General features: G+C 35.3%; 1 protein-coding gene across 1 annotated transcript; it reads right to left on the bottom strand.

Moving 5' to 3' along the window:
- Positions 1-1,944: 1,944 nt before the first annotated feature.
- LOC115959845 lies at positions 1,945-16,142 on the bottom strand. The gene is made up of 16 exons (XM_031078457.1): positions 15,986-16,142; positions 15,784-15,886; positions 14,976-15,044; positions 14,684-14,800; positions 14,507-14,580; positions 13,716-13,818; positions 13,123-13,165; positions 12,607-12,669; positions 11,159-11,388; positions 9,858-9,978; positions 9,618-9,721; positions 9,290-9,403; positions 9,032-9,202; positions 8,797-8,940; positions 8,535-8,680; positions 1,945-2,395 (listed from the first exon to the last, which is right to left on the bottom strand). The coding sequence occupies exons 1-16, from the start codon at positions 16,047-16,049 to the stop codon at positions 2,244-2,246; spliced, it is 1,818 nt and encodes a 605-aa protein (XP_030934317.1). The 5' UTR covers positions 16,050-16,142; the 3' UTR covers positions 1,945-2,243.
- Positions 16,143-24,539: the final 8,397 nt, after the last annotated feature.

The raw sequence follows: 24,539 nt of genomic DNA, 5'->3' as shown, positions 1-24,539 counted from the left end.
TTTCATTCCATTCTTTTTCCTCCTCTCAAACGGAGTATTAAGGTTTGCGTGTTATTGTTTTCATAGATTAGAATACCAATTATAAATATATTTTTTTACTATTGATAATTCGATATTTGCAAACATGTTTTCATAAATATAAGCTTAGTTAAATCAATTTTAGTAAAGATAAAGCCTCTCATTGTCGTTGAACAATTAATAGACCTAAAATTGAATGTTGTTGAACAATGAACCTAAAATTGAATGGCTCATGTTACATTAGGAGGAGAGAGGGTTTAAAGAAAGGAAAATCATTGTCTCTCCGGTATAACCTAGAGAGGGCTTCTAATTTTCTTTTTTTCTTTTTTCTTTTTTGAGAAAGAATTTTAACTTATGACGTCCGCTTCTGATAATAATTTTTTATCATCAAACCAAAACACCAATCGGTTTTTGGTATAAGTGGAGATTGAACCCCAGATCTCTTATTCAACCATAAAAAACTTTACTAGTTTAGCTAATTGAAACCCATGAGAGGAGCTTCCAAGTGAGAGGAAAAAAAAGAAAAAAGAAAAAAAAGTTGTGAGAGTGATGCCTTTATTTTAGTACCATTCTTCATGGACAAGTCAGCTTTTACATTGCATCACAACCCCATCCTGTCCAACTTCTTAAAGATGGGATGTCTTTATCACCTTTTTCCTTCCTCATAACTATGATGGAAACGACTCTCTTCCTCCATATGATGCATAAGTTATTAAAGTACTCGCACACTTCTTCTCTTTCTAAAAAAACACACACACACAACAGGTGGTTCATTACTTATTGAGACTTTGAGAGTCTGCACTATACAGACCATGAAGCTTGTAACAGCAACACTTTTCTCAAAAAAAAAAAAAAACAAAAAAGAAGCTTGCAACAGCAACACGTGTGGGCATTCTTTTTCATGCACGAGCCGCCTTTGAGAATAATAGTTACTATCTTATCAATAAATCAAATGAACCAACAAATTTTCTCCAATATTTTTCACAACTATTAAATTGGCAGATTGTACTTGGTATACAATATAAATAATGTCGGTGGTAATCTCATAAATCAAATGACCCAACAAATTTTGCCAACATTTTTCACAATTATTGAGTTGGTAGATTGTACTTGGTATACAATACAAATAATCTCATATGGGTGATGTTTTACTATCACAATCTGCAACCTTAAAAAGTTTTGGAAAAAATTGTGAATTTTGTTGTGTTTGTAACATTGTTATTATCTTATTGGCAGCCATTTGAATTCCTATTTTGTTTCATTTTCAGTGACATGGGTGACCCATGTCTCTAGACATAATAAAACCTCCCTATTTTAATGGGATATCCAAACTAGGGTTGAAGTTGAAAAAGAACTGAAAATCTTAGATACGTAGAAAAAGCAAATTATTAGAACCACCTGTCCAAAACATTGGCCTACTGTCATTGCATGATTTATATCGAATAATGTTGTCTGTTTTCTTCTATACAAGCGAATCCATGCCTAGGCCTTGAGAGCAATATTTCGTTTTCACTTAATAAATCCTTGCATCTCCCTCTGTGGAGCTTGATTTGGTACGTTAGAAAATACACGGCAGAGCAGTATTCAGATTAAATAGAAACCCAGATGCAAACTCAAGTCGCACCCCCTACCCATTTTTCGTTCATCAAAACAATATAAAACAAAAATGGGCCAATCAGGATTTTGAACCCATTAAGTTTTCTGTGTTCCCTTGGGAAGTAGGCAGTAGAACCACCATCCAAAGATAAAAGACAGCAAGCCGAAAGACAGAAATAATAAAATCCAGCTGGACACTTGGGGTTGAAAACATAATCAAAGAGCAAAATCTCGACCCCACATATTTTGTGATGGAGGGCCCTAAGATCTTATAAAGTTTAACTATCATTGTGCTTTACAAAAGTTATATATTCCAATTGGCAAGACATGTATAAGAAAATTACAACATGAATATAATGAGTCATGCAAGCCAAAGAAATTAAATATGGTTACAACAGACTGATGAATCTAATACAGCTCAAATCAAATTAATGTATACACCAGAATTGTTGAGCAGTGAACAACCACAACCTATTACAAACTATGAAGGGAAAAAGCCTTATGCATTACACAAAAAATTACATTCAAAATGCTGGCATAATTTCAATGCACTGATCACAAACTCAGGAAACAGCAACGTGCAGTCCCATATATAATGGTTGAGTAAAAACAGAAGAAAGCATTAACATCTAGGGATCATCATCATAAGGTGCATCTGCGGCTGATCGTATTGGAAGAATTACAATGGGCCTTCCATTACATTCAATTCCATTAAGCACTGAAGCTTGAGCCAACTGATAGTCCAAAGTATTTCCCGTCAAGTCCAAACACTCAAGATTACCTAAATCACAAGCAGAATATAGTAAAACTCTCCAAATGTTCCTGATGGGAGGAATTCTTATGGACACACTAACCCCCACACCCCCCCCCTTTTTATTTTATTTATTTATTCATTTTATGTAGTAGCCTATTATTGTTGTTTGATTAAAAAAATATTAGTCTTAGCATAAGCAAAATCAGCGAAAAAAAATGGTTCAATTATGTATTAAATAGCATTCCAAATTAATAATATGTTTAGCTTTATGCATTTGAAATTTCTAGAGTTGCATAGTCTTTATTGAAAAAAGATGATATCTGTTCCTTTACACTGGCATGTTGTTTAATGGGACTAAAGATACAAGTACAACAATACTATCAAGATTGCAATTATAGATGCAACTCAAATGATACTCTCTCTTGGCTCAATCAAAGTAAGGTTGAGTGAGGGTTTTTCCTCAGATAGTGTACTGAATCTCTACGTGAAGAAGAACAGAGTAAATAGAACATTGTTTGCATCTTTGCAACTCCAAATGCAGTTAGTCTTAAGTGCATGATTTACTTTTTTTTTTTTTTTTGATAGGAAAGAAAAAATTTTATTAAAAGAGAAAAGCAAGAACAAAATACAAGATTCACGATATTGAACAAGTAGAAAAGAGGGAAAAGAACAGCAAACGGGCATTAAGTTATCCTAAGAGACAAAAGAAAATCCGTGATAGAAGAACATTCCGAGAGGCCCCAACACCGAGACCAATCAAAGAGGGTCCGTCTGCATAAATCTAGCAACTTATCCAATGATTTCGCCATATCCTCAAAAGAACGTCGATTCCGTTCTGCCCAAATATTCCACATTAAACAACCCGGAACCAGATTCCAAATATCAGAATTATGTTTCCCAAGCCACTGATACCAACAAAAAAATAAGTCTATAACGGAACTTGGCACGACCCAATCAATCCCAAACAGCTGAAGCATATACATCCATAGAGAATGAGCGATCGGACAAGAAATCAACAGGTGATCCACAGATTCCTCATTACAGCAACACATACAACAACAATTTACCAAAGTTCAGCCTCGGAGCATAAGATTATCCAAAGTAAGGATCTGACCATGAGCTGCTGTCCACATAAAGAACGCCACCCTTTTATGAACCTTTGTTTTCCAACTACCTTTCCAAGGGAAAGGAGTTGCATTTCGAATCTTAAGATAAAAATACTGAACATCAAACTTCCCACTTCTATTAAGACACCTAGAAAGATTGTCACTACCTCCACCCCTAGGAATTCTAGTTTGAATGAAGTGAAGAAGGGAATAGGAAGCTGCCAACTCCCAATCATTAAATTCCCTATAAAATCTTAGACTCCATACTCTATAATTATCACCAGCCAAAGGACTTAACACTTTAGAAACAAAAGCTTCCTTATTGGCTGAAAACACAAATAGCTGAGGATAAAAAGATTTGAGAGAATTATCCCCAGTCCACTTATGATGCCAAAAAAGAATACAGGAACCATCCCCCACCACAAAAGACACATGCCTAGAAAAATTTTCCCACCCGTCACGAATACTTCTCCATAAACCACAACCATGAGCCCTTCTACAAACTCTAGTGCTCCAACCCCCTTTCCCCTCCCCATATTTCGTGGCTATAACCCTTCGCCATAGATGAGTAGTTTCATGACCATATCTCCGAAGCAATTTTCCCATAAGAGCCTAATTAAAAGACACCAAATTACGAATTCCCAACCCACCTAGCTCACAAGGTAAGCAAACTTTTTCCCAAGCCACCAAAAGGGTATTTGAAACACTCCGCTAAAGAACCCCACAAAAAATTTCTTTGAATACGTTCCAATCTCATTGCCACAACTTTAGGATCAGTAAAAAGGGAAAGATAATAGGTCGGGAGGCTTGACAATGTACTTTTCAACAAGGTGAGTCTACCACCCTTTGACAAATAAAGCCGCTTCCAGCCTGCCAACTTCTTCTCCATCCTCTTTAGAATCAGACTCCAAATAGAGGCTGTCTTATACGAAGTACCCAATGGCATTCCTAAATAGATCATGGGCAAACTACCCACCCTACAATGAAGAATGTTAGCCAAATTGTGAATGTTGCTCACCTCCTTAATAGGGACAATTTCACTTTTCCCCACATTCACCTTCAAACCAGTAAAAGCTTGAAAACAAGACAAAACCAACCTAATGGATAGCAACTGCTCCCTAGAAGCATCATAGAAAAGAATGGTTTCATTAGCAAATAAAAGATGAGAAAAACAAATGCCAGTAGGGCTAATAGGTCCCACATGAAAACCCTGAATAAGGCCACCGTTCTCGGTTTTCTTCAAAATCCAACTTAAAACCTCCATAATCAAAAGAAAAAGGAGGGGAGATAATGGATCACCTTGTCTAAGGCCTCTAGAACTACCAAAAAAACCAGTAGGAGAACCATTAACCAAGACTGAGAAACAAACAATGGATAGACAAGCCTTTACCCAACTTCTCCATCGACCCCCAAAGCCCATCCTCTCTAGCAAATAGAACAAAGTATCCCAACTTACATGATCATAGGCTTTCTCAATGTCCAACTTACACACCACCCCTAAAATCTAACATTTCAGTCTACTATCTAAGCATTCATAGCTATAAGCACTGAGTCTAAAATTTGTCTACCACCAACAAAAGAATTTTGAGACTCCGAAATGAGTTTATCCAACACTGTCCTCAATCTATTAGCCAACACTTTAGATAGCAACTTATACACACTGCTCACTAAATTGATAGGCCTAAAATCTCTGATATTTAGGGCATTATTCTTCTTGGGGGTTAAAGCTAGAAAAGAAGCATTCAAAGCGTTCAAACTTTGAGCTTCTATGAAAATGAACAAAGAAGGCCATAACATCCTTTTCCACTACACTCCAACACTTTTGAAAAAAGGCCATAGTGAAGCCATCAGGACCTGGGGCTTTATCACCCTCCATCTCTTGGAGGACCTGTACCACCTCCTCCTTAGAAAAATCCCTCTCAAGAACAAGCAGCTCATCCTCCTCAATACGAGCAAACTCCAAACCGTCCATAGAAGGACGCCAAGAATCTGACTCCGTGTACAAGCCCTGGTAAAACTGAACCACCTTAGACTGTACCTCTTCCTCATCCTCATAAAGGACCCCATCTACCTTTATACCTTGAATATGATTAGTTCTTCTATGCGAGTTTGCTACCCAATGAAAAAAGCGAATATTGTTGTCACCCTCCTTCACAAACAATATCTGGGACTTTTGTCTCCAAGAAGTCTCCTCCAAAGAGGCTAAAAGTGCAATGTCTCCTTTAATCTGACCAAGACGCGATTGTTCTTCTTGCGAAAGACCCAACAAGTCCTCCCTTGCATCCAACTCCAACAACTCAGATAAAAGGCATTTCTTCCTAAAGGCCAAGTTCCCAAAAACCTCCTTATTCCACTTTTTCAAGTCATCTTTAAGAGCTTTTAATTTACAAGCCAGAATAAAACTCGGAGAACCCAGAAAACAAAACCCATTCCACCATTGCTGAACTCTCTCCACAAATCCCTCTTCTTTCAACCACATATTCTCAAACTTAAAGGCACTTCGACCTTTCTTGACACAACCAGCAACCACCAAAAGTGGGCAATGATTAGAGACTACTCGGGGGAGTACCCTTTGAGACACATTCCCAAAATGATCTACCCAATTCACCGATGCTAAGGTCCTGTCAATACTTAACATACAATCTGTCCTCGAATCTCTAAACCAGGTGAACAAAGCCCCTTCAAGTGGTAAATCCACAAGGTAATTAACCTCAATGAAATCTGAAAACGCAAACATAGCCGGACTGAAAGCCTCACAACCAAATCTCTCACTCGGATAACAAATAATATTAAAATCCCCAAAAACACACCAGGTCGTATTCCACTTGGAGTGTATCCTTGTGAGCTCCTCCCACAACGCACCCCATTGGCTATCATCATTAGGACCATACACTCCTGAACATGCCCATACAAAATCGTCCACAACCCCCTATAGTAAAACATTAACAGAAAACTGACCTGTAGAACTGTCAATCTTTTCATAGACTCTCTTATCCCAAACTAGTAAGACCCCTCCTGCAGTGTTGACTGCATCCAGAGCAACCCAGTCAATGAACGGACTACCCCAAAGACTACGAACAACAGAAGAGTTTAAAGAAGACAACTTAGTTTCTTGAAAGCAAATAAAATCACACTTCCACTCCTTGAGAAGATTCTTACATACCTCTCACTTTTGAGGATTGTTTAATCCCCTAACATTCCAAGATAAAAAGCCTTAAACTCAATTAAAACTAGTCAACACCCCTGTACCAACTGAAGAAACTCTGTCCCTCCCTTTAGAATGTACCCCATCATAATTAATTGAAGAAATCAATCCTTTGAGCTCCCTGAGCCCTTTCTGCCTAGTGTTTCCTATCCCTTTAGACTTCCCAACATTAACCACATCAATGTAGTCCTATTCTAGAAGACGAAACAAAGCCAGACATTGGTCTTCATGTTTTACAATGGGAAAACCCACAATTTTACAGAAACTTTTCATTAAGTTCACCACCCATTTCAAGTTCTTCCCCTCAAGCCCCAGAAACTCTCCCTCCTCCACTGCTTGTGTCACCTCCAATTCCCTCTGTTCAAAAGGATCCCACCTAGACAGTGGGGAACACTCCAACAAGGCACTCCCTGCCTCCTCGTGAGTGTTAGGTTCACTGTGTTTCCACTGTAGAAGAGGAAACTCAAAATCACCCTTTAAAAACTCAACACCATCTAAGTTACTCAATGGCACACACCCTTCTAGAGGAGCGCACCATTGATCTCCTTCCACACTCGAAATTTCCGTAAGGTCATCGCTCACCCCAAAACAGAAGCCCGTTTCATTACCCATGGCCGAGAGAGGAGCAAATTGATTCTGATCAAGTAACGAGTTCTGTTGATAAGTAGAATCTTCTAGCCCCGACCCCGTCGGCACCACCGTTGCCCCTGAGCTCAAGACAGCAAACATCAGAGTCAAAAAAGTGGCACCCATACCCCCCTTGATCACCGCCTCGCCGATACACCTAGAACTGTGAGCCACCGTCGCTCTACCCACGTTGACGGGATGAGCCTCCCCCACCCTAATAGAAGATGGGTCTACCGGGGCGAAAGGAAAATGATCCTCTGTATGGGTAACATGTTCCGGCACAACTATCGCCGGCGCCTCAATATCTTCCAACAATCGCGTACCACCACTGCTCGAGCTTTCACCCACAACCCATATACTATGAGCACTTGAGTTTAAAAGTGTCGTGTTGGGCTTGGCAGTATTACCTACTCTTAACGGGTCAGCTGTAGCAACAGGTTGGGCTTTAACAAGCCTACCAGTATGCTTTAAAATACCTTAGTTCCTTCTAGATAAGAAATTCCTTAGTTCCTTCTGGATCAGAGACCAACCAGCACGATTAGAACTTGCCGGTATCATAACACATCCTCTTTGAGCCCCCCCAAAATAAACTGCTATAACCACAAAGAGACCAGCATTATTAGATCTACCACAAAACTCTATCAATTTTCCATATTCCCTTAATCTTTTACAAAGGTCGTCTTGACTAGGCACCCAATCTCGAATGTCGGAAAAACAAGAAATGATCCACTCCATGCCCCTACGTCCAACCCAAATAGAACTCCTAACATTCCGGCGATTCTCATGTATGGCATACGAATTGGACCGCCCCCCAATCAAAAGAGAGAGAAAAGAGTTTTGCATCAATACGAAAAGACCTCTTGCTGCCCCCCATGCACACAAGTTATAGGAGGGGTATTTTGTGAAGTTTTTAAGGAGGGAATAATGGGTGAGGCTACAGGTGCAGGTACAGGGTTAGGCAAAATGCCAAGGTTAGGCCCCTGAGATGGTGGGGACAGGGTAGTCAGGGTTGGAGGAGGGGGATAAGGGAATGGAAAAACCCCAAACTGTGGAGGAAAACACAAAGGAAGAGAGGAAGGTGTATTCTAGAATTCTCTGGTAATGTCAGTACAAAAAGAAGGAAACCAGCTGCACTTATAATTTAGTGAATATTCAAATATATATTTGAAAATTTACAATAATAAAAAAGCTATCCATTCAAAAATTACTAAGAGTTTCAAATAATTACCTTTTGCAACTTTCAGTGCCGCACAGATGATACTTAAGGATTCTACAGGCATAAAATTATATGCTGCATTAACTTCACCAAGTTTGGGAGCAAATGACATAAGTTTTGAAAAAAACTTGGCAGTTTCAATCCCACCACGGTTTTTGCTGTATGAAATTCATTAAAATATTAGTTACCATATTTTTTTTGATAAGTAAAAAATATTAGTTACCATAGCAACCACAAAAAATTACAAAGAACATATATAAGCATCAATTCGAACCTTATGTTAATCTTGACTAGCTTCAACTCCTTTGTCATGCCTTCTTGTAGCTCCTGAAAACCAGTTGAACCCAGTCCAATACCTCCAATATTCAGTACTTCAATGGATGTCTGCAAAAATTTTCCCAAAGCTACAGCTACCTGGCTGAAAGACAGTACAAATAATCTCAACATATTTGAAAAAAAAAAAAAATGAGGTGAAGTGTAATGTCTATGCCAGTGTCAACCAGACAAACCTGCCAAGGCAATTATCAGCAAGAGATAGGGACTTTAGTGGTCCTTTAAAGGTTGAAAGGGTATTTAGAAGTTGGGTTACTCCATTGCAAGAAAGCTCACAAGTCTCCAAATTCAAATCAGCCAAGGAGGAGCATCTTTCAGTTGCTTCAACAAAATAGGGGATTAAACTCCTGCAAGTTCAAAGATAGTGTGTGAAAACAAATGCCTATTCACTACTGCATCGAAAAACACATGTGGAGAATGGAAACTCAACTCACCTGATTCCTTCATCCTCAATGGAATTGTCACTTATATCCAGGTTCTCCAAGTTAGGCATATGAACTAATGCATATCTTAGACTTTCAGCATCATCTTTGCGTAGATTGTTACCCCTAAAATCAGATTAGTAAGCTCTCTTTGCATGGAAGACTATTTGGAACTCACTACAACATTATCAGCATTGATTTGTGGTAGTTCATATCCTCTAAGAGACTAGGCACAAACCCAGGGGTACAATTTACAATTTCCAAGATACCACAACTGCCATGAATTGATCCTAGGGAATAATAATTTTGCATATAAGACATAACTTTGCTAGTGTGGTACCTCAGGTTGAGAACACGTAAAGATTGCAAGGACTTGCCAATTCCTAGGGATGATAAGGGTCCACCAGGGGATCTTTTGTTAAAATCAGAAAGCCATCCAGATATCTGCAAAGTGTTTATGAAGCTTTATGTTGGTCTAAAGTAAAAGATACAAAGTATACATATATGTTTTTCTTCTCCTTTTCTTTGGCTAATCAAATACACAGTATATAAATTATCTAAAAAAGAATGCATGACTCACATTGTTTTCTGAAAGATCAAGGATGGATATGCTAGATGAAACATCGAGAATGGTATTAAAGACCATTTTTGCAAAATTTCGACCCAGCTGGTTGTCACAGAATTTTAATGAACACAAGGACCTGATGGCAAAATAACAGGGACTTCAGGGCATATACCATTGGATATGTTGGAGTCCTTAAGTACACATACAGTTAAAAAAGCTTAAAGCTTCATCTGAATTCTTCTTTAAGTGGCAGATAATTAAACATTTAAGTTTTGTAATAGTATTACATGCTTATATACTTCAGAGTCTCAGACTCCATCTTAAATGAGATTAAATGTTTAGGCAAGTAATTAATATTTGCATTCTTCCATGCAGGTATAATATGATTTTGCAATATTGGTCAAACTAGAGCTCTTTTTTTTTTTTTAAAGAAAAATTGAAAGCAATAAACATATAGCTGTGCAAGAATGAAATGTGTGATGCATTAAAGATAACTAGGCCTTGACAAAGTTTGCCTAATGAGATTAGATCCCAAGCTCTGAAAATCCAAGAAGAAAGCCCAATTAGTATCACTACAAAAGTCCAGGCATTGAAACTCCATCAACTCACAAGGGTACTGGAAAATTGATTGTATGCTTTCTATTGCACCCAACTCAGAAGTGGATAAAGATTGTCGCTGTTATCTAATCTGAGATATGGAGTCCCACCTAGAACTGACTTCTCTGCCTGATACTGTCTGCCACATTGATTTTATCCCATTTTCAAACACCTATTTCATTGAGTACCATTTGATTTGAACTAGGGTTTTCTGGTATCGTAGATCACTTGATTGCAACTTCTTCGAAAAGTTTGCAAATCTTAAGAGATGGGATTTCCTTACAAGCAGATCAAACTCTAAATCTTCAACATTATTGGTCCAAAATAAGAGAGTGCGAACTGCTATGCCAACATAAGTGCACCACAAAATACAGAGGAACAATGTATTGTAATTGAAAAAAAAAAAAAAAAAAAAAAAGAGAAGAAGAAGGAAGGAGAAGTTAACAAAATAAAGCAAGTGGCAGTCAAAAGGATTTCCACTACTCATGGTTGGCCATGGGAAAAGGACAAATTGCTTCTATAAGATGTCAACCCCATATACCCCTTGAAGCACCACATTGTAATAAGAAGGAAACATAATTAGAATACAGCAGACAGCAGTTTTTGTAGTTACAATCTACGGGTTTGTGAGTTCATAAGCATGTTAAGCAACCCAGTCAATCACAGATAACATATACATACAAGTTGATAAAAGTGAACCATTAATAGAATGGATGTACCTTCCCGATGATAAAAATGATGAAAGTCCAATGGGTAATGAAAAAAGGTTGTGTTCAAGAAAGCTAGATGTATTGATGGAGAAGTGCTGTATCCCATGGGTTTGCATACTCTGTATGAGTAAAGAACCACAAATTGCGTTGATAAAATTTGGGGAAAGCTTGCAGTGAATGAATTCAAGTGATGTTAATGTTTCACTGTTCTGGTTCAGAAGTTTGCATAACCCATCAGTCTGAAAAAAGGTGCATGGAAAATTATTGTATTAGCAATTAGCATTTGGAAGGAAGCATTAAGTATTCATGTAAACCAAAATATTTTTTAATGAATCTAGCACTGGTAACAAATTCCAAAACATTTTCCTAGAAGGTGCTTCAGCAGAATCACACCATATAAAGATAAAAATTTTCTACTTTCATTCCATGGTGCATACTGAATGTATTTTGTTGAGTTGCCAACTTAGTCAATATTTCAACAGTCCCCCCAATAGAATAATGGAAAAGGGGCAAATTATTATCTTCAGGTCCACAAAGAATCTCATATGCAGTTTAACTTAGACTACTCCCTTCAAAATTTTTATTGATGATTAGATTTTCTTGTAGATTCCATTCATATTTTCTTTGACAATGCTCTGTCCTAAGTAAATTATTTGTACACTCATATTTTTCAGTGAAAACTGATATGATTTTTCCTTGAAGTGGTATCCTATAGGACTATCAATCAGTCTTCTAAGTTTACATGACACTGAAACACTAAAACTCCCTGTCTTTTATTTTTCTTGTGATCTCCAAGTATGGGATGATATGTACAGTCCATGTTATGGAAACAATCATTTTCTTGACACTTTTAGTCAGTTTTCCAAACTAACAGGGAAATGGATAGAATTATGCATGCATTTTCCTGGAAAATGCTTGTTGAAAGTGATGAATCCTTGTTATAAGATGAGGCAATCAAATAGGTGAGATTTTTATTTTGGTGGGGGTGGGGGAGTAGGGAGAGGAAAGACAAAAGAGAGAAGAAATTAGCCAGAGACTTGAAATGAAAAAACTACCTTATCCCTAATCAGTTGCCTAGGAACATGCATGACTCAATGTTGCTTAGAAAAATATTTGGTGACCTAGGAAGTCTAATCAAGATAGAAAGAAAATACTAATTAAGGAAAAAAGTTGCTAACAATTTTTTTATTGGTAAGTTATGCATGCACCCAGTTGGTTTTGAACTCACAACCTCACTCTCCACCTAGCATTTGAGAGCCGAGGAGGTGCCAGTTGAGCGAAAGCACATTGGCTGTTAATAACTTATTCTATTTCTCTGTTGTGTTTGCTTCAATTGTTCCTTTCTTATGCATGTAAATAGTTTCATCTCTTTACCAATGAAGTTATTCGTCTCACAAATCAAAGGAGCACAAGTGTCTTATAAACTTAAGAATACTCGGAAAAACAATTGAACATACATGCTCTTTGGATCTGATCCACCTTAGCACCAAGCTCTTTAACTTGCCAGTTCTCAATAAATGCTGCAAAAGAATAATATTAGAGGCAGAAAAAGTGACAACATATGTCAAGCTATTATGTTAGCACTAGCAGATGTGCATGGATGCACATGTGCACGCACTCTCAGAGTCAATTAGATCCAATTCTTATGCCACCAGCAATATACCTTATAACCTAGTCTGTAAGACAGTTCATAGCCCCTCCATGCAGAAAAAAATGTGTTAGTAAAAATTTATTTTTTAAATTTTTAAATAAGGTGAGTGCAGGCTTTTTTTTTTTAATGGAAAAGTGAATGCAGTTTTAAGAGAAGCAAAATAGAACCCAATCTGTTATTATTGTTTTCATTAATGAAAGAAGGGATCCAAAACATGCATATAATCCAAAACCAAATGAAACAGGGCACAAAAACATATTTAGATACTAAAGGCCAACTCATCAAGTAACTGACATCTACTACTATGAAATGAATAACATACACAAGTTTCTGCAGTGCAAAGTATATGTTGCAGTCTCAGACGTCTGCACAAATAAACAAAAATCATGTAACAACCTAAACAATCCTTATAACTCAAAAAATCAACAAAGAAAGAATAACAGATGTTTATTTTAATTTTTCTAAGTACTAAAAATTAAAAAATTTTATTAAAAGGAGGAGAGACCAAATGTACACTTGGATGAATAGAAAAAGGCTCCCCAAAAAGTTTAGAAGCAATATTTAGCCAATCTATAGAATCTAAAGGAGAAGAAACATGGATGCAGCCAAAACCAAGCATCCATTTATACCATGATCTAAGAATTAAAGACTTAGGCTTAAAAAAACATTAATGATATAAAAACTTTAGAGACTTCATTTTAGCACATTTGCAAGAAACCTAGATGATGCAAAGTGTAAAATAAATCATAAGTAAATTTATTAGTACAGTAAGAATAAATACAGGCAAAAGAAGCATAAAAATGCATAGGAATAGATAGCTGAAGTACTTCTGTTATATTGTAACTAGAATCCAGCCAATCATTATAGACCATTGGCATAAGCTCTCAGAATGTAAAAACTAGCATAATGTGTTACCTAGCATAGCAACCAAAAGCTTGGCAATGATAAGATAACTTCAAATAATCAGAAGTTAAATTATTCTCTTGTCCGTCAACCCCAATATATTTTAATATAGCATCTGCACAGAACAAAAAATGAGGAAACAAATATTTACGAACTTAGCAAGGTATCAATAAAAACAAAAACGAACCCCCCAAAAAAATTTATGTTGAAGTAGAAAGCTCTTGTTTTGCTTCTTCTTTTTTTCTATGTAGAATCTTTATAACAGTCACAAAAGGAGACAATGAAAAAGAAAATGTTGTGATGTATGTGTACCCACAAAGTGCAGTTTTTGAAACTTACTAATGAGATTCAAAAGCTCAATTCTACAATGGAATCAGGGGGGAGTTCTTAATCATCAATTCCCTGTCCATAGAGCTCCACAAGAGGGCATCCATGAAATATTAAATAAATAAAATTTAGTCCTGAAAGAACAGCTACATCACCTTGTTTATTTATTTCATCAAATTCACTTGAATATACTTCTAACACACAAAAGAATCTTGGATTACTTTACAAGTGCAATGAAATGCGTCCAAAGTGATAAAATTAGTTTCATAATCATGATCTACACTAAGAAATAACACAGATGCATTTCTGTATGTACATGAAAGGAAGCAAGTGATGATGTCATCCAGCTATGGTGGAAAATTAAACCCAATTTTCTATAACAAGGCTCGAAAAACTTTATAATTTAAGCTGGAAGCCATTTTCACTCAGAATGTTCAAAAACTGCTGAAAGATAATGAAAGCATCATAATTAGTACCTGGAATTCGTATGTCACCAATACATCCATTAAAAGATGGAAGCAAAGCTATCTCTGTTGCCTCATCTACGCAACTGTTCAAGTTTGTTCAACATAACAAAAGGTCTAAATCATAAGATGAAACCATGAATACGTAACAATACGAACTTAAAAGTTTGTGTCCACAAATGGGCCTACTTTTGCAAATGCATTTCCCAATACTTCTGCTGCCAATCAACTGGTTCGATCTGTTCAACAAGGTCACGCCAACGCAATTTGCATAATGCCCTCCATGCTGTGTTAAATTTCCAATGCCTGTGAAATAAAAAATAAAAAGTTCCAATCAGAGGGCATTTGTACTGTTCTACATATCATCCCTAAATTGAGTAAAAACTCCACAGAATGTATGAATGAGTATGTCATTAAAGAAAATAAAACACTCAATTGTTCTTATAAAAATAAATAAATAAAACACTTAATTGTTCCAAACCTTCCACGTTTTCTTCCATTTCTAAAGCAATCATCAGTAAACTCCTGGTAATTACGGTCCTCAAACGGCCTGTTCAAACAAGAAATTGGATAACAATTACAGAGTAAAAAGAAAGTAATTAGTTACGGTAGAAGAGAAGTGAATTAACTACATCAACAAAGGTGCCCGGTATCCTACTCCTAAAGTCTCATACACTCTCATGAGTATTGTCCCTAGGACCTCGGATTTGATCCCACCCGAAAATGGTTCTAAACAGAAGCGCAACTAGCCCCATATAATTACAACCATTAAATTTTCATAGTTGTAGAGGTCGGGCCTCTGTGTGATGCCAAGTGTCTTTTACCAAAAGCGACAAAGTGTGAGTTCGAGTTCACAAATTAGCCTCTCAAAAAAAAAAAAAAAAAAATTTGGGGATAAGGATGCCTACCAATTACCTCTCTAAGAAAACACAAAGCTTCATGCATTGGGTATGACCTTTTTCAATTTTTTATTAAATGTAATAATCATTACACTTTATAACTACACACACCCACCATTGCTTTTGATCATGAGTCACACTCATTTTAGCCTTTCTTTAATGTTCACAAAAAATCCCAAATCCTACAGTAAGAAAAAAGAATAACACTGAATTCAAGTGCAAGGAAAAAAAATTTCTTTCTCTCATTTCTGATAAATTCTATTCTTTGATTGTTCAAAAGAGAAACCCAGAAATAAAAATCCAAATCCAACAACAGTGAACACAACATATTAATAAAATAAAATAAAATAAAAGTGTTGGTGAGAAAGTAGGAGAATCGAGTGAACATACGTTTGTGTTTGCACGTTTTGCAAGGCCAACGGGGGCAAACTTAAAACTAAGGTATCAGATAACTCGTGTGGAAGCTCGAAGACAACCGGTACAAGATCATCTCCTGAAAGTTTGAAACCACATAGACAACAAAATCAAACTAAAAAAAATGATATTAAAGCATGATAATGAATTAATAAAAGTAAAAGAAATAAATTAATACCGTGGATGAGTTCTTTCTTGAGTGAATGAACGCATAAGGATATCAAAGATGGAACCTCTCTCATTCTTTGGAAAAAATAAGGTTTTTGGTTTTGGTTTGGGTTTTGGACAACCCTCACGCTCGGACACAGCAACACATGAAAGCCAAGATATTTAGAGGCAACTACGCCGTTTTTCTTAGTTATTGCATTTATTGCACCGCTTCACAATTTATTATTGGATAAATTACAAAGTTGGTCCCTATTCTTTACGATATATCTTAATTTGTTCCTTAACTTTTTAATTGTGTCAGTTTGATCTATAACCTTTTGATATTGTGTTAAAATGATCCAACCATTAAGTAATTGATGAAAAATGCTCGCATGGCTAATATTCAAAATAAAATATTATTTTTTATACTACATGACTTTCACATAAGTTGCCACGCGACATTAATTATAAATATCAACAATTTCTAATTTACTATAACGCTCTTTGTGTCCCCTTCTCTCTCTCTCTCTCTCTCTCTCTCTCTCTCTCTCTCTCTCTCGATTTCTCTCTATCCTCAAACTCAGACTCCATGACGAAAACTCTTCAAGCTCCTTCAATTAGGCCAATCAATTGAATACAAATTGGAGTAAAATAAAAGTTTTTGTACAATTCTTTTAAGAATAAAATAAGCTAAGGAAACAAATGCAATCACCTCATAATCGAATATCCACTTGAGATCAATACTGTAAAAAGATTCTTAAAAAAAAAAATCAATACTGTAAAACTAGACCCAAACTAGCAAACAATGTAAACAAGATTAAAATCCAAAAGAAAACAAGTACAAACATGGATCTTTAAAAATTGGAATGATTATACAAAGAAGAAAAAAATGAGAGAAATTGTTAGACCAACCAAGAGCTATAAAGGTGATACTCCAGATGCTTCCATACATTTTCATCGGAAAGTTTGTATAATCATATTGTCTCTCTCTAACTCTCCCATTCTCACTATTTCCCTTAAAACCAAGCTAACCCACCATTACCCAAGGCACTGGGCAGTAGCCATGATCATAAAATGAAAATCAAAGAAAATTATCAAACTTGTTACATCACCAGAGGTATTGGTAGCATTGTTTTCATCACATAGAACGTTGTTCATTGTGCTGTGAATCATTGCGTGCGCTTCGATTTTCATTTGGCAAAGGAATATCTTTGATGCGTTTTTCGTGTTTAGTCATGGTGTTAATCAAGGAAAACCTATGCCAGGTTGAGACTTACGGTGTTTGATCTCATGGATTTCAGAGGTGTGGGTGACGGGGTCACTATGAACACAGAGGCCATTGAGGTTTTTTTTTTTAGAGCTTTGTTTGGATTGGCGTCGCCTTCATCACGTCTGCCTTTTTTTTATTTTATTTTTTTAAGTCTCATGAACGGTGCAAACAGGCAAATGAACAGTAACCCGAAATTTTTTTTTTTAATTGTTTTTAGTTTTCAGCAAAATAAGAGGTATCTAAATGCACACTAAGTATACTGCAAAGAGAATTCAAACGCAACATAAGATAATTCAAAAGCAACATAAATTATTATATCATTAATTTTGGAGTGAAAATAATTATATATATGTATATATATAATTAGGTATTTACTAGGAATGACAATTTCTACCTGACCTACAGATACTCGGCCTGACCTAACCCTAATGGGCCAAGTTTTACCCGGTCCGATTAAAAATAGGGTCGCGTTTGGATTTAAAAAAAAAAAAAAAAAAACCGAAGCGGGTTCAAGTTTTTACAAAAACCCGGCCCAAACTCTGACGCAGCCTGACCCGGTTATATATATGTGTGTGTGTGAGTATTACTAAAATATCTTCATATATATATATATATATATAGTTATAACCCTACCTCACCTCACTCACACTCATAATCTCTTCAGCTGCCTCTCAGCTCACCATTCTCACACACTCACTCACAATCTCACCGTCGCCGTAGCACTCAAGCAACTCAAGCTCAACTCCAGTTTCCACTCTCACTCTTAAGTCTCAACTCAAGTGATCAAGCCCCACGCAACTGACGCAAGCCCTCCCTCAAGCGACCAAGAAAATCCTCGCACAAGCCTAGCCACAATCAAGCATCAAGCACCTCGCCGACAAGCCTAACCACAATCAAGCATCAAGCACCATGAAAATCTCCACAACCCCCGTGAACTACCCCTCACCCATTACAGACCTACAACCGGTTGGATTTGGGTTTTTTTTCTTTTCGTGTTTTTGTGAGCAAAATTTGGGTTTGGATTTTTTTTTTTTTTTTTTTTGGTGGGATTTTCAAATTTGCTAATTTTATTTATGGGTTTGCAAATTTTTTGGGATTTGTTAGATTTTTTATACAAATTGGTTTGTTAGATCTTGGCATCCGTTTAGATGGCAAGAACATGCTATGATTATTTTGGGTTTGTACTGATTTCTTTGTTTGTGATTTTGGGCTGGGGTTTGTGATTTTGGAACAAGGCGGGTTTGGGTGCAACCAAAAAAATCCGTTTATTAAACGGTTTGGGTTCGGGTAATGGGTATAAGCCCGCGGGTTAGGTTCGGTATAAAGAAACCCGACCCAAACCCGACCTATTGCCATTCCTAATATTTACCTTAGCAACAGTGGTATTTACCTTAGCAACAAAATTGAAAACTTTTTTCAGATATAGTACCCAAACAATGAGATACTAAAAATAAGTTGAATAGTAGCAAAAATGAGACCTATGAATAGTACTAAAAATAAGTTGAATAGTAGCAAAATAAACTAAATAGTAAAAAAAGTTGGCTTTTCAGCCAATGTTAAACGCAACGGTATCCATTTGGAAACAACTTATTTAGCTGAAACTGAAAACTTTTTGTCAAAAGTACTCTAGATAATGGTAGAAGTTAGCTGAAATAATAAAGTGGAATTCATAAATAGTACCAAAATGTGTAATAAAATCTATAAATAATAGCAAAAATAAATTAAATAGTAAAAAAATACTATCCAACAGCCAAAACCAACTAACGCAATAAACGAATATAGAACAATAAAATTCTCAAAAGAAGCCGATCGCACACTCACACTACACGACAAAAACATTAAACATAACAAAGGAAAAACCTCTTTTAAAGCCTTAAAGGCTGAAAGCCTAAAAAACCTGGAGTTATAAAACTAAAACATAAACCGATATACTACCTATGGGCTACGACTGAAAGTGAAAACTAATCAGGAGCAAAAAAAAAACTTAGGCATAATCACAAAGGTTGAAATGTCATAAAACAATAATAACATAGTAGTCTTTGAATGAGATGGAACTCTTAGGGTCCGTTTGAATATAACTTATTTTTGCTGAAACTGAAAACTGAAAACACTGTAACAAAATAATTTTTAAATATGTAAATAGTGTTGTGGGACCCATGAACAGTGCATGAACAGTGTATTTTGTCTCATGCACAGTAAATTCATGTGATTTTACTGTTCACGAGTTGGGAAAAATAAATAAATAAGAGAGAGAGAAAAGTTGAAAACATGAACGTGGATCCGCGCAAACGCTCACTTAGACAAGGGCACAACATGCAAATGGTAGAGAGTAGTGCATTTTTTTTATAGGTTTTTTCCTCTTTAAATTACTATATGATCACACATTAAATAATAAAGAAGTAAATAGAGTGGATCTATAAATGCAATTTACAAAATTCACAAATCCAGGCAAGTGATACAAACCCAATCGGGTTACACGATTCACCACAAACCTCTTGGGACTAACCAGGTCCTCTACAAAAACAATCCAATTAAACACATGGACTGGTCTAGGTGTTGGGTCACTAGACTCCAGTTCGACTCGATTCTGGCTTAGAAAAATAAAAGAGTTAAGTTTACATCACAATTGGGATTTTTTTCATGATGTAAAAGTTATTTTATACAATGTATATTAATGGTCTTTTAGGTTTTGTTTTGGAGAGAGAGAAGGGGGGGGGGGGTGTTGGGGTTGATGTGATCAAATGTGCAATTTAAGTGGCTTCTCATTTTACAAAGATATGGAGCTAGTGAGTGTGATCAATGAAGTGGATAAGAGTGAATTAAGGTTCAATTCTTGAACTTAATTAGGAACTAAAGTATAGCATTGAGAATTTTACGTGCCTATAACTACCCGATTTAGGGCTCTTTGAAAGATATAGATAATTACACTTAGAATATCCCATTATGAAAAAACCAATTGCAATCCAAACAGTCATCTCCATCTTTCTCTCATTCTTTTTATCTGCCATTTACTGTTTGTATGTTTTTCCTTCAACCAAGGCCATATCTATAATTAGGTCTTTAACTAGGGTCTCCTTAGGAAATCCCCTAAAATTATAAGTCAATAATCCCTTATAATAGATCCCAAAATCTCCCACTTGGCCACACATACCAAACAATATCTCACTCAACACCGAAATAAAATTGAATATGAAATTATAATCTTTGACACTTTATATAAAATTAATATTGGTTTGATTTGTATTTACTCTTCGAGTTATATATGTTCAATTCATTTTTCTCGGTAGGTTACGGTTTTTTTTTATTCTATTGTTCAGTGAAGTTCAAATAGTGCATTTGATAAAATTATATTCTTCTACAATTTAATTTATTATATTTATATTATAAATTTATATTGTGGATTGTTTTAATTTTATTAGTAATTTTTTTTTTATAATTATATATTTCTACTAGAATGCATCAATCTTTATATTAAAACTTTTTCAATACAAAATTTGTTATTTGCAATATAGAAAATTTAACAATGCATTATTATAAAAAACATAAAGGAGTAAGATATTTAAAAAAAATGTTGATAAAATATTTATTACATAATAATTCTTCATTATAAAAAAAGATTATATTATTATGGAATTTTACTAGCAATACTTGTTACAATTGTTTATATAGATAGAAGTTTTTGAAAACTAAAATTGATAAAATCACACATAAGATTGATTGTATCAAAATAAAATTAAGTGAATTAGTCATATTATCAATTGATAAGAATATGTTAAAAAAACATAAATACAAAAACTCATTAAAATTTTTGCATCCCAAAAGAAAGAAGATTTGATTTTAAATAAAAAAAAAAAGTTTCTAACATAGAAATTTAAATATAAGATGACCCTACTTTAATTTATCTTCTTAAGTCTCAAACTGTATTGAGTTGATGCCAACTTAAATTTTTACATACATAAACAACCATCCGTGTATAAGTGTATGTGTACACTTATCTATACTATTATTTAAGGGGCTTCCTCTGTTTGGATTCTTTATTTTTTTAGTTCAAAAATGCCCCACACCCCTATATTTAAGTAGAGATAAAATTAAAGGACAATCCGGTAAAAATGCAACTCTAACTCCCACTAAAATATTGCCTAAAAAATAGGACAACTCTCTTATTAATTTTCAAATTAATTTATTCCCTTATAAATTAGATTTTCAAAATAAAAATTATATATATAAAAATGCAACCCTACATGGTGTTTTTTTCTACAAAATAAGACCACTAAAAAAAAAAGCCTCATCGCACGCGCGAATTAAGCACGTGGGATGAGGCTAGTAATTATTATAGTGCTATAATTTTATGTAATTTATTTAACTTTATCAAATGTCTCCGAAAGATTGGATGCACATATTTTGACTATGCATATATATCATGGAAAAAAAACATAAATAGAATGAAATCATTATTAATTTTTATATGTTTAAGATATATGGTTATCGTTAAGAACATGTTTATGTTTGCAAAAATTTGCCTTATGTTTGCAAAAACACTGAGGTGAATTGATACTGCTATACTTAATAGTATGAAGTAATAGCAACATTTTAAATTCACAGGAATATAAGTTAAACTTTCATTTATTAAAATATTTAATTTTAAATATTAGTTTAATGTCTAAAAAACTATAATTAATTTCTAATTAACTAACAAAAAGTAACAAAGATAAATATTGACTAAATGCAAGAATAATTTTTTTTTCACGTTTTGCATCTACAAGTTATAAATCCATACACAATTTGCTGTTAGATACATTTGATAGTAATTAATAGTGCAATTAACAAAATTTTAAAGGTGTTGGTGAATTTTATCAAAGCAGAGTTCCAAACTACTAACCTTAAGGGTTGTCCCAAAATAAGCGGAACCTTATTCTGACTTTTGAACAAAAAGTTATTAAGGAAACACAAATTATTATAAACGGAAAAATCGCAGTTTTCGGGGCCTAAATGAAGGAATTCGCTATTTTCAAGGGGTCCCTTGTGGTAAAGCGACAATTATTGCTCAGAAGATTGTTTCACTTCAGCCTACCAAATTTCATGCATGAGAGTCTAGGAAGGCCATAGCGGTTTGTTCTATAGAGTGAGTGTCATAACACTCACTCTAATGCAAGGTTTTGAAACCCGGACCGGACCGTACGGTCCGACCGGGAAAACCTCGAACCGTTCATCTTTGCGGTTCTTTTAGCTTCAAGAACCTCTCTATGTGAAAAAAACAGGGATCCGTGTGAACCGCGGTCGGACCTCACGGTTCTGAGAACCGTGATCAGACCGCTTCTCATGGTTCCCTCCTTCCCTTTCAATCTGAACCTCAAAAAAAAAAAAAAAAAAAAAAAAAAAAAAAAAAAAACATAGAAAAACAAGCTTTAAATTCTACTCCCTTCAGAGTAAGAGTTGATGGTGGAGAGGGCCGATTGTTGGAGCGAACGGTCTTTGTAGAGGAGATCGAAGGAACGAGGGATTCTAACAGAGGAGGAAGGACGGTTGCTGCTAAAGCTTGCGTCTGAGTCTCGTGATTGGTTGAATTGACGGAACTGCCATTTTTCCCCCCTAAAAAATGGTGGTCCAAAAGAACCAGATCTGAGGTCACAGCTCACTATGGACTTTGTTCTTCACAGCGTAGCTCCACAGTGGACTAGATGACATCTTCACTTTGTGATTTTGGTCTAAGAGGAAAGAGGAACAAGAGATTTCATGGAGAGAGAGAGAGAATGGGTTCTGCAAAACGGTGTTTGGGTGAGAGAGAGAAGCATTTTTTGTCTTGCAAAGTTAGTGTTGAATCTGTTGATACTTCATTTTTCAAAGCCACGGTCAGATCAAATGCCCAAATGCCTAACAGCTAGCCACCTTGAAACTTTAAACATTGAGATTTGGAATTATCATTTATAACCAGAGGACATGATTTAGTCTAACGTAGCTTTTTTCAATTTTTTATTCTTTGCTTTAGTCACTTTTTTGGTCTGCCGCAGCATCTTTTAATTTTTTATTCGTTTCTTTAGTCATGTCTTCTGTACGTGGTAGTGTTTAGTTTGTTTCTTGTTTTGTAGCCTAGGCGGATAGGCTGTTGTGGATGATAAATAGTTAAATATTTTAATGGTATAAATCATGACTTTTAAAGATATTGTTAGGTTGATTAATGTACAAATTTATTAAAATATTATAAATGATAAGAAAATATCTATTTAAAACTTATATTAAACTGTAAAAAATACATTTTATTTTTATTAGTCTCTGAATACTTGATTTTCTTTAAATGTTTAGTTAAGATTATTAATTTTTATGCATTAATTTTTATTTATTTCATATTAATTAATTATTAAATTAATTATTACGTCATTACGATTCGACCTCGATTCAACCTCGATTCGACCTCAAAAACCTTGAACCTCTTCCTTTTACGGTTCAATGAACGGTCCGGGTCTGAAAACCATGACTGAGAGATGAAGAGTGAACTTGAGGAGAGATGGAGGGATTCTGATTGGATGAGTCGTGGGTTAGAGAGTGTGAATTGGAGAGAGAGATTGGAGACAAAGAAAACAGAGAGAACAAGAGAGCTTGAGTTGCAGTTTTTTTTTTTTTTTTTTTTTCTTTAAACTAGAGTCAAACGGTGTGTTTTGCTGTTTTTTTTTTTTTAACTTTAAAAAAAAAAAAAACACTTATTTCGGCACTGTTTCAGCCCTTTCCGAACCGAATTGGCCTCAGGCCGAATCAAAAATCGGAAAAAAAGGATTTGTGATGGATGTGTGTGCAACTGTGTAAATAGCCGCACGGTGCATCTGTACGTGTTAGAAATGAGTGCGCAGCCCCTAGAGGCACACCCGTGCTTTCCATAGTCTTAGAGCGGTTCATTTTTTTTTTAATAATTATAAAAAAATTAATTTTCTTTTCTATATATTCCTTTTTCCTTTTGGGTTTTCTTATTATTATTTTTGGGGGGGGGGGGGATTTGTTGCAAGAGGGTTTGTAATTGTTCGGTTTAGGCAATTCAATTTCCTTTTCCATTTGGGATTTTCTTTATTATTAAATTATTTTTTTAGGGTTTGTTTCAAAAGGGTTTGTTTGGGAAATTCAATTTCCTTTTCTGTTTGACTGATAAAAAATAAATAAATTTCCTTTGGCATTTGGGTTTTTTTGATTGTTTGATTTTTCTAGGGTTTGTTGCTAAAGGGTTTGTGATTTTCTTTGTTTGAGAAATTAGACATTGTTACTGAATTTTAGTGTTTTTGGGTATTGTGTTGAACATGTGCATTATTGGAATTGTCTAAAAGAGTTTCAA

This window comes from Quercus lobata, chromosome 9 (assembly GCF_001633185.2).
Source record: "Quercus lobata isolate SW786 chromosome 9, ValleyOak3.0 Primary Assembly, whole genome shotgun sequence".
NCBI lineage: Eukaryota > Viridiplantae > Streptophyta > Magnoliopsida > Fagales > Fagaceae > Quercus > Quercus lobata.
The sequence above is the reverse complement of the archived record's forward strand: the minus strand, read 5'-3'. Positions and strand labels throughout refer to the sequence as shown.

Coding starts and splice junctions, on each gene's coding strand:
- LOC115959845 (XM_031078457.1), bottom strand. CDS start 16,049: ATGAGAGAGGTTCCATCTTTGATATCCTTATGCGTTCATTCACTCAAG. Junction 14,801..14,975: donor AATGGAAGAAAACGTGGAAG/GTTTGGAACAAT, acceptor TTTATTTCACAG/GCATTGGAAATTTAACACAG. Junction 11,389..12,606: donor GGATCAGATCCAAAGAGCAT/GTATGTTCAATT, acceptor ACCTTTTTTCAG/ACTGATGGGTTATGCAAACT.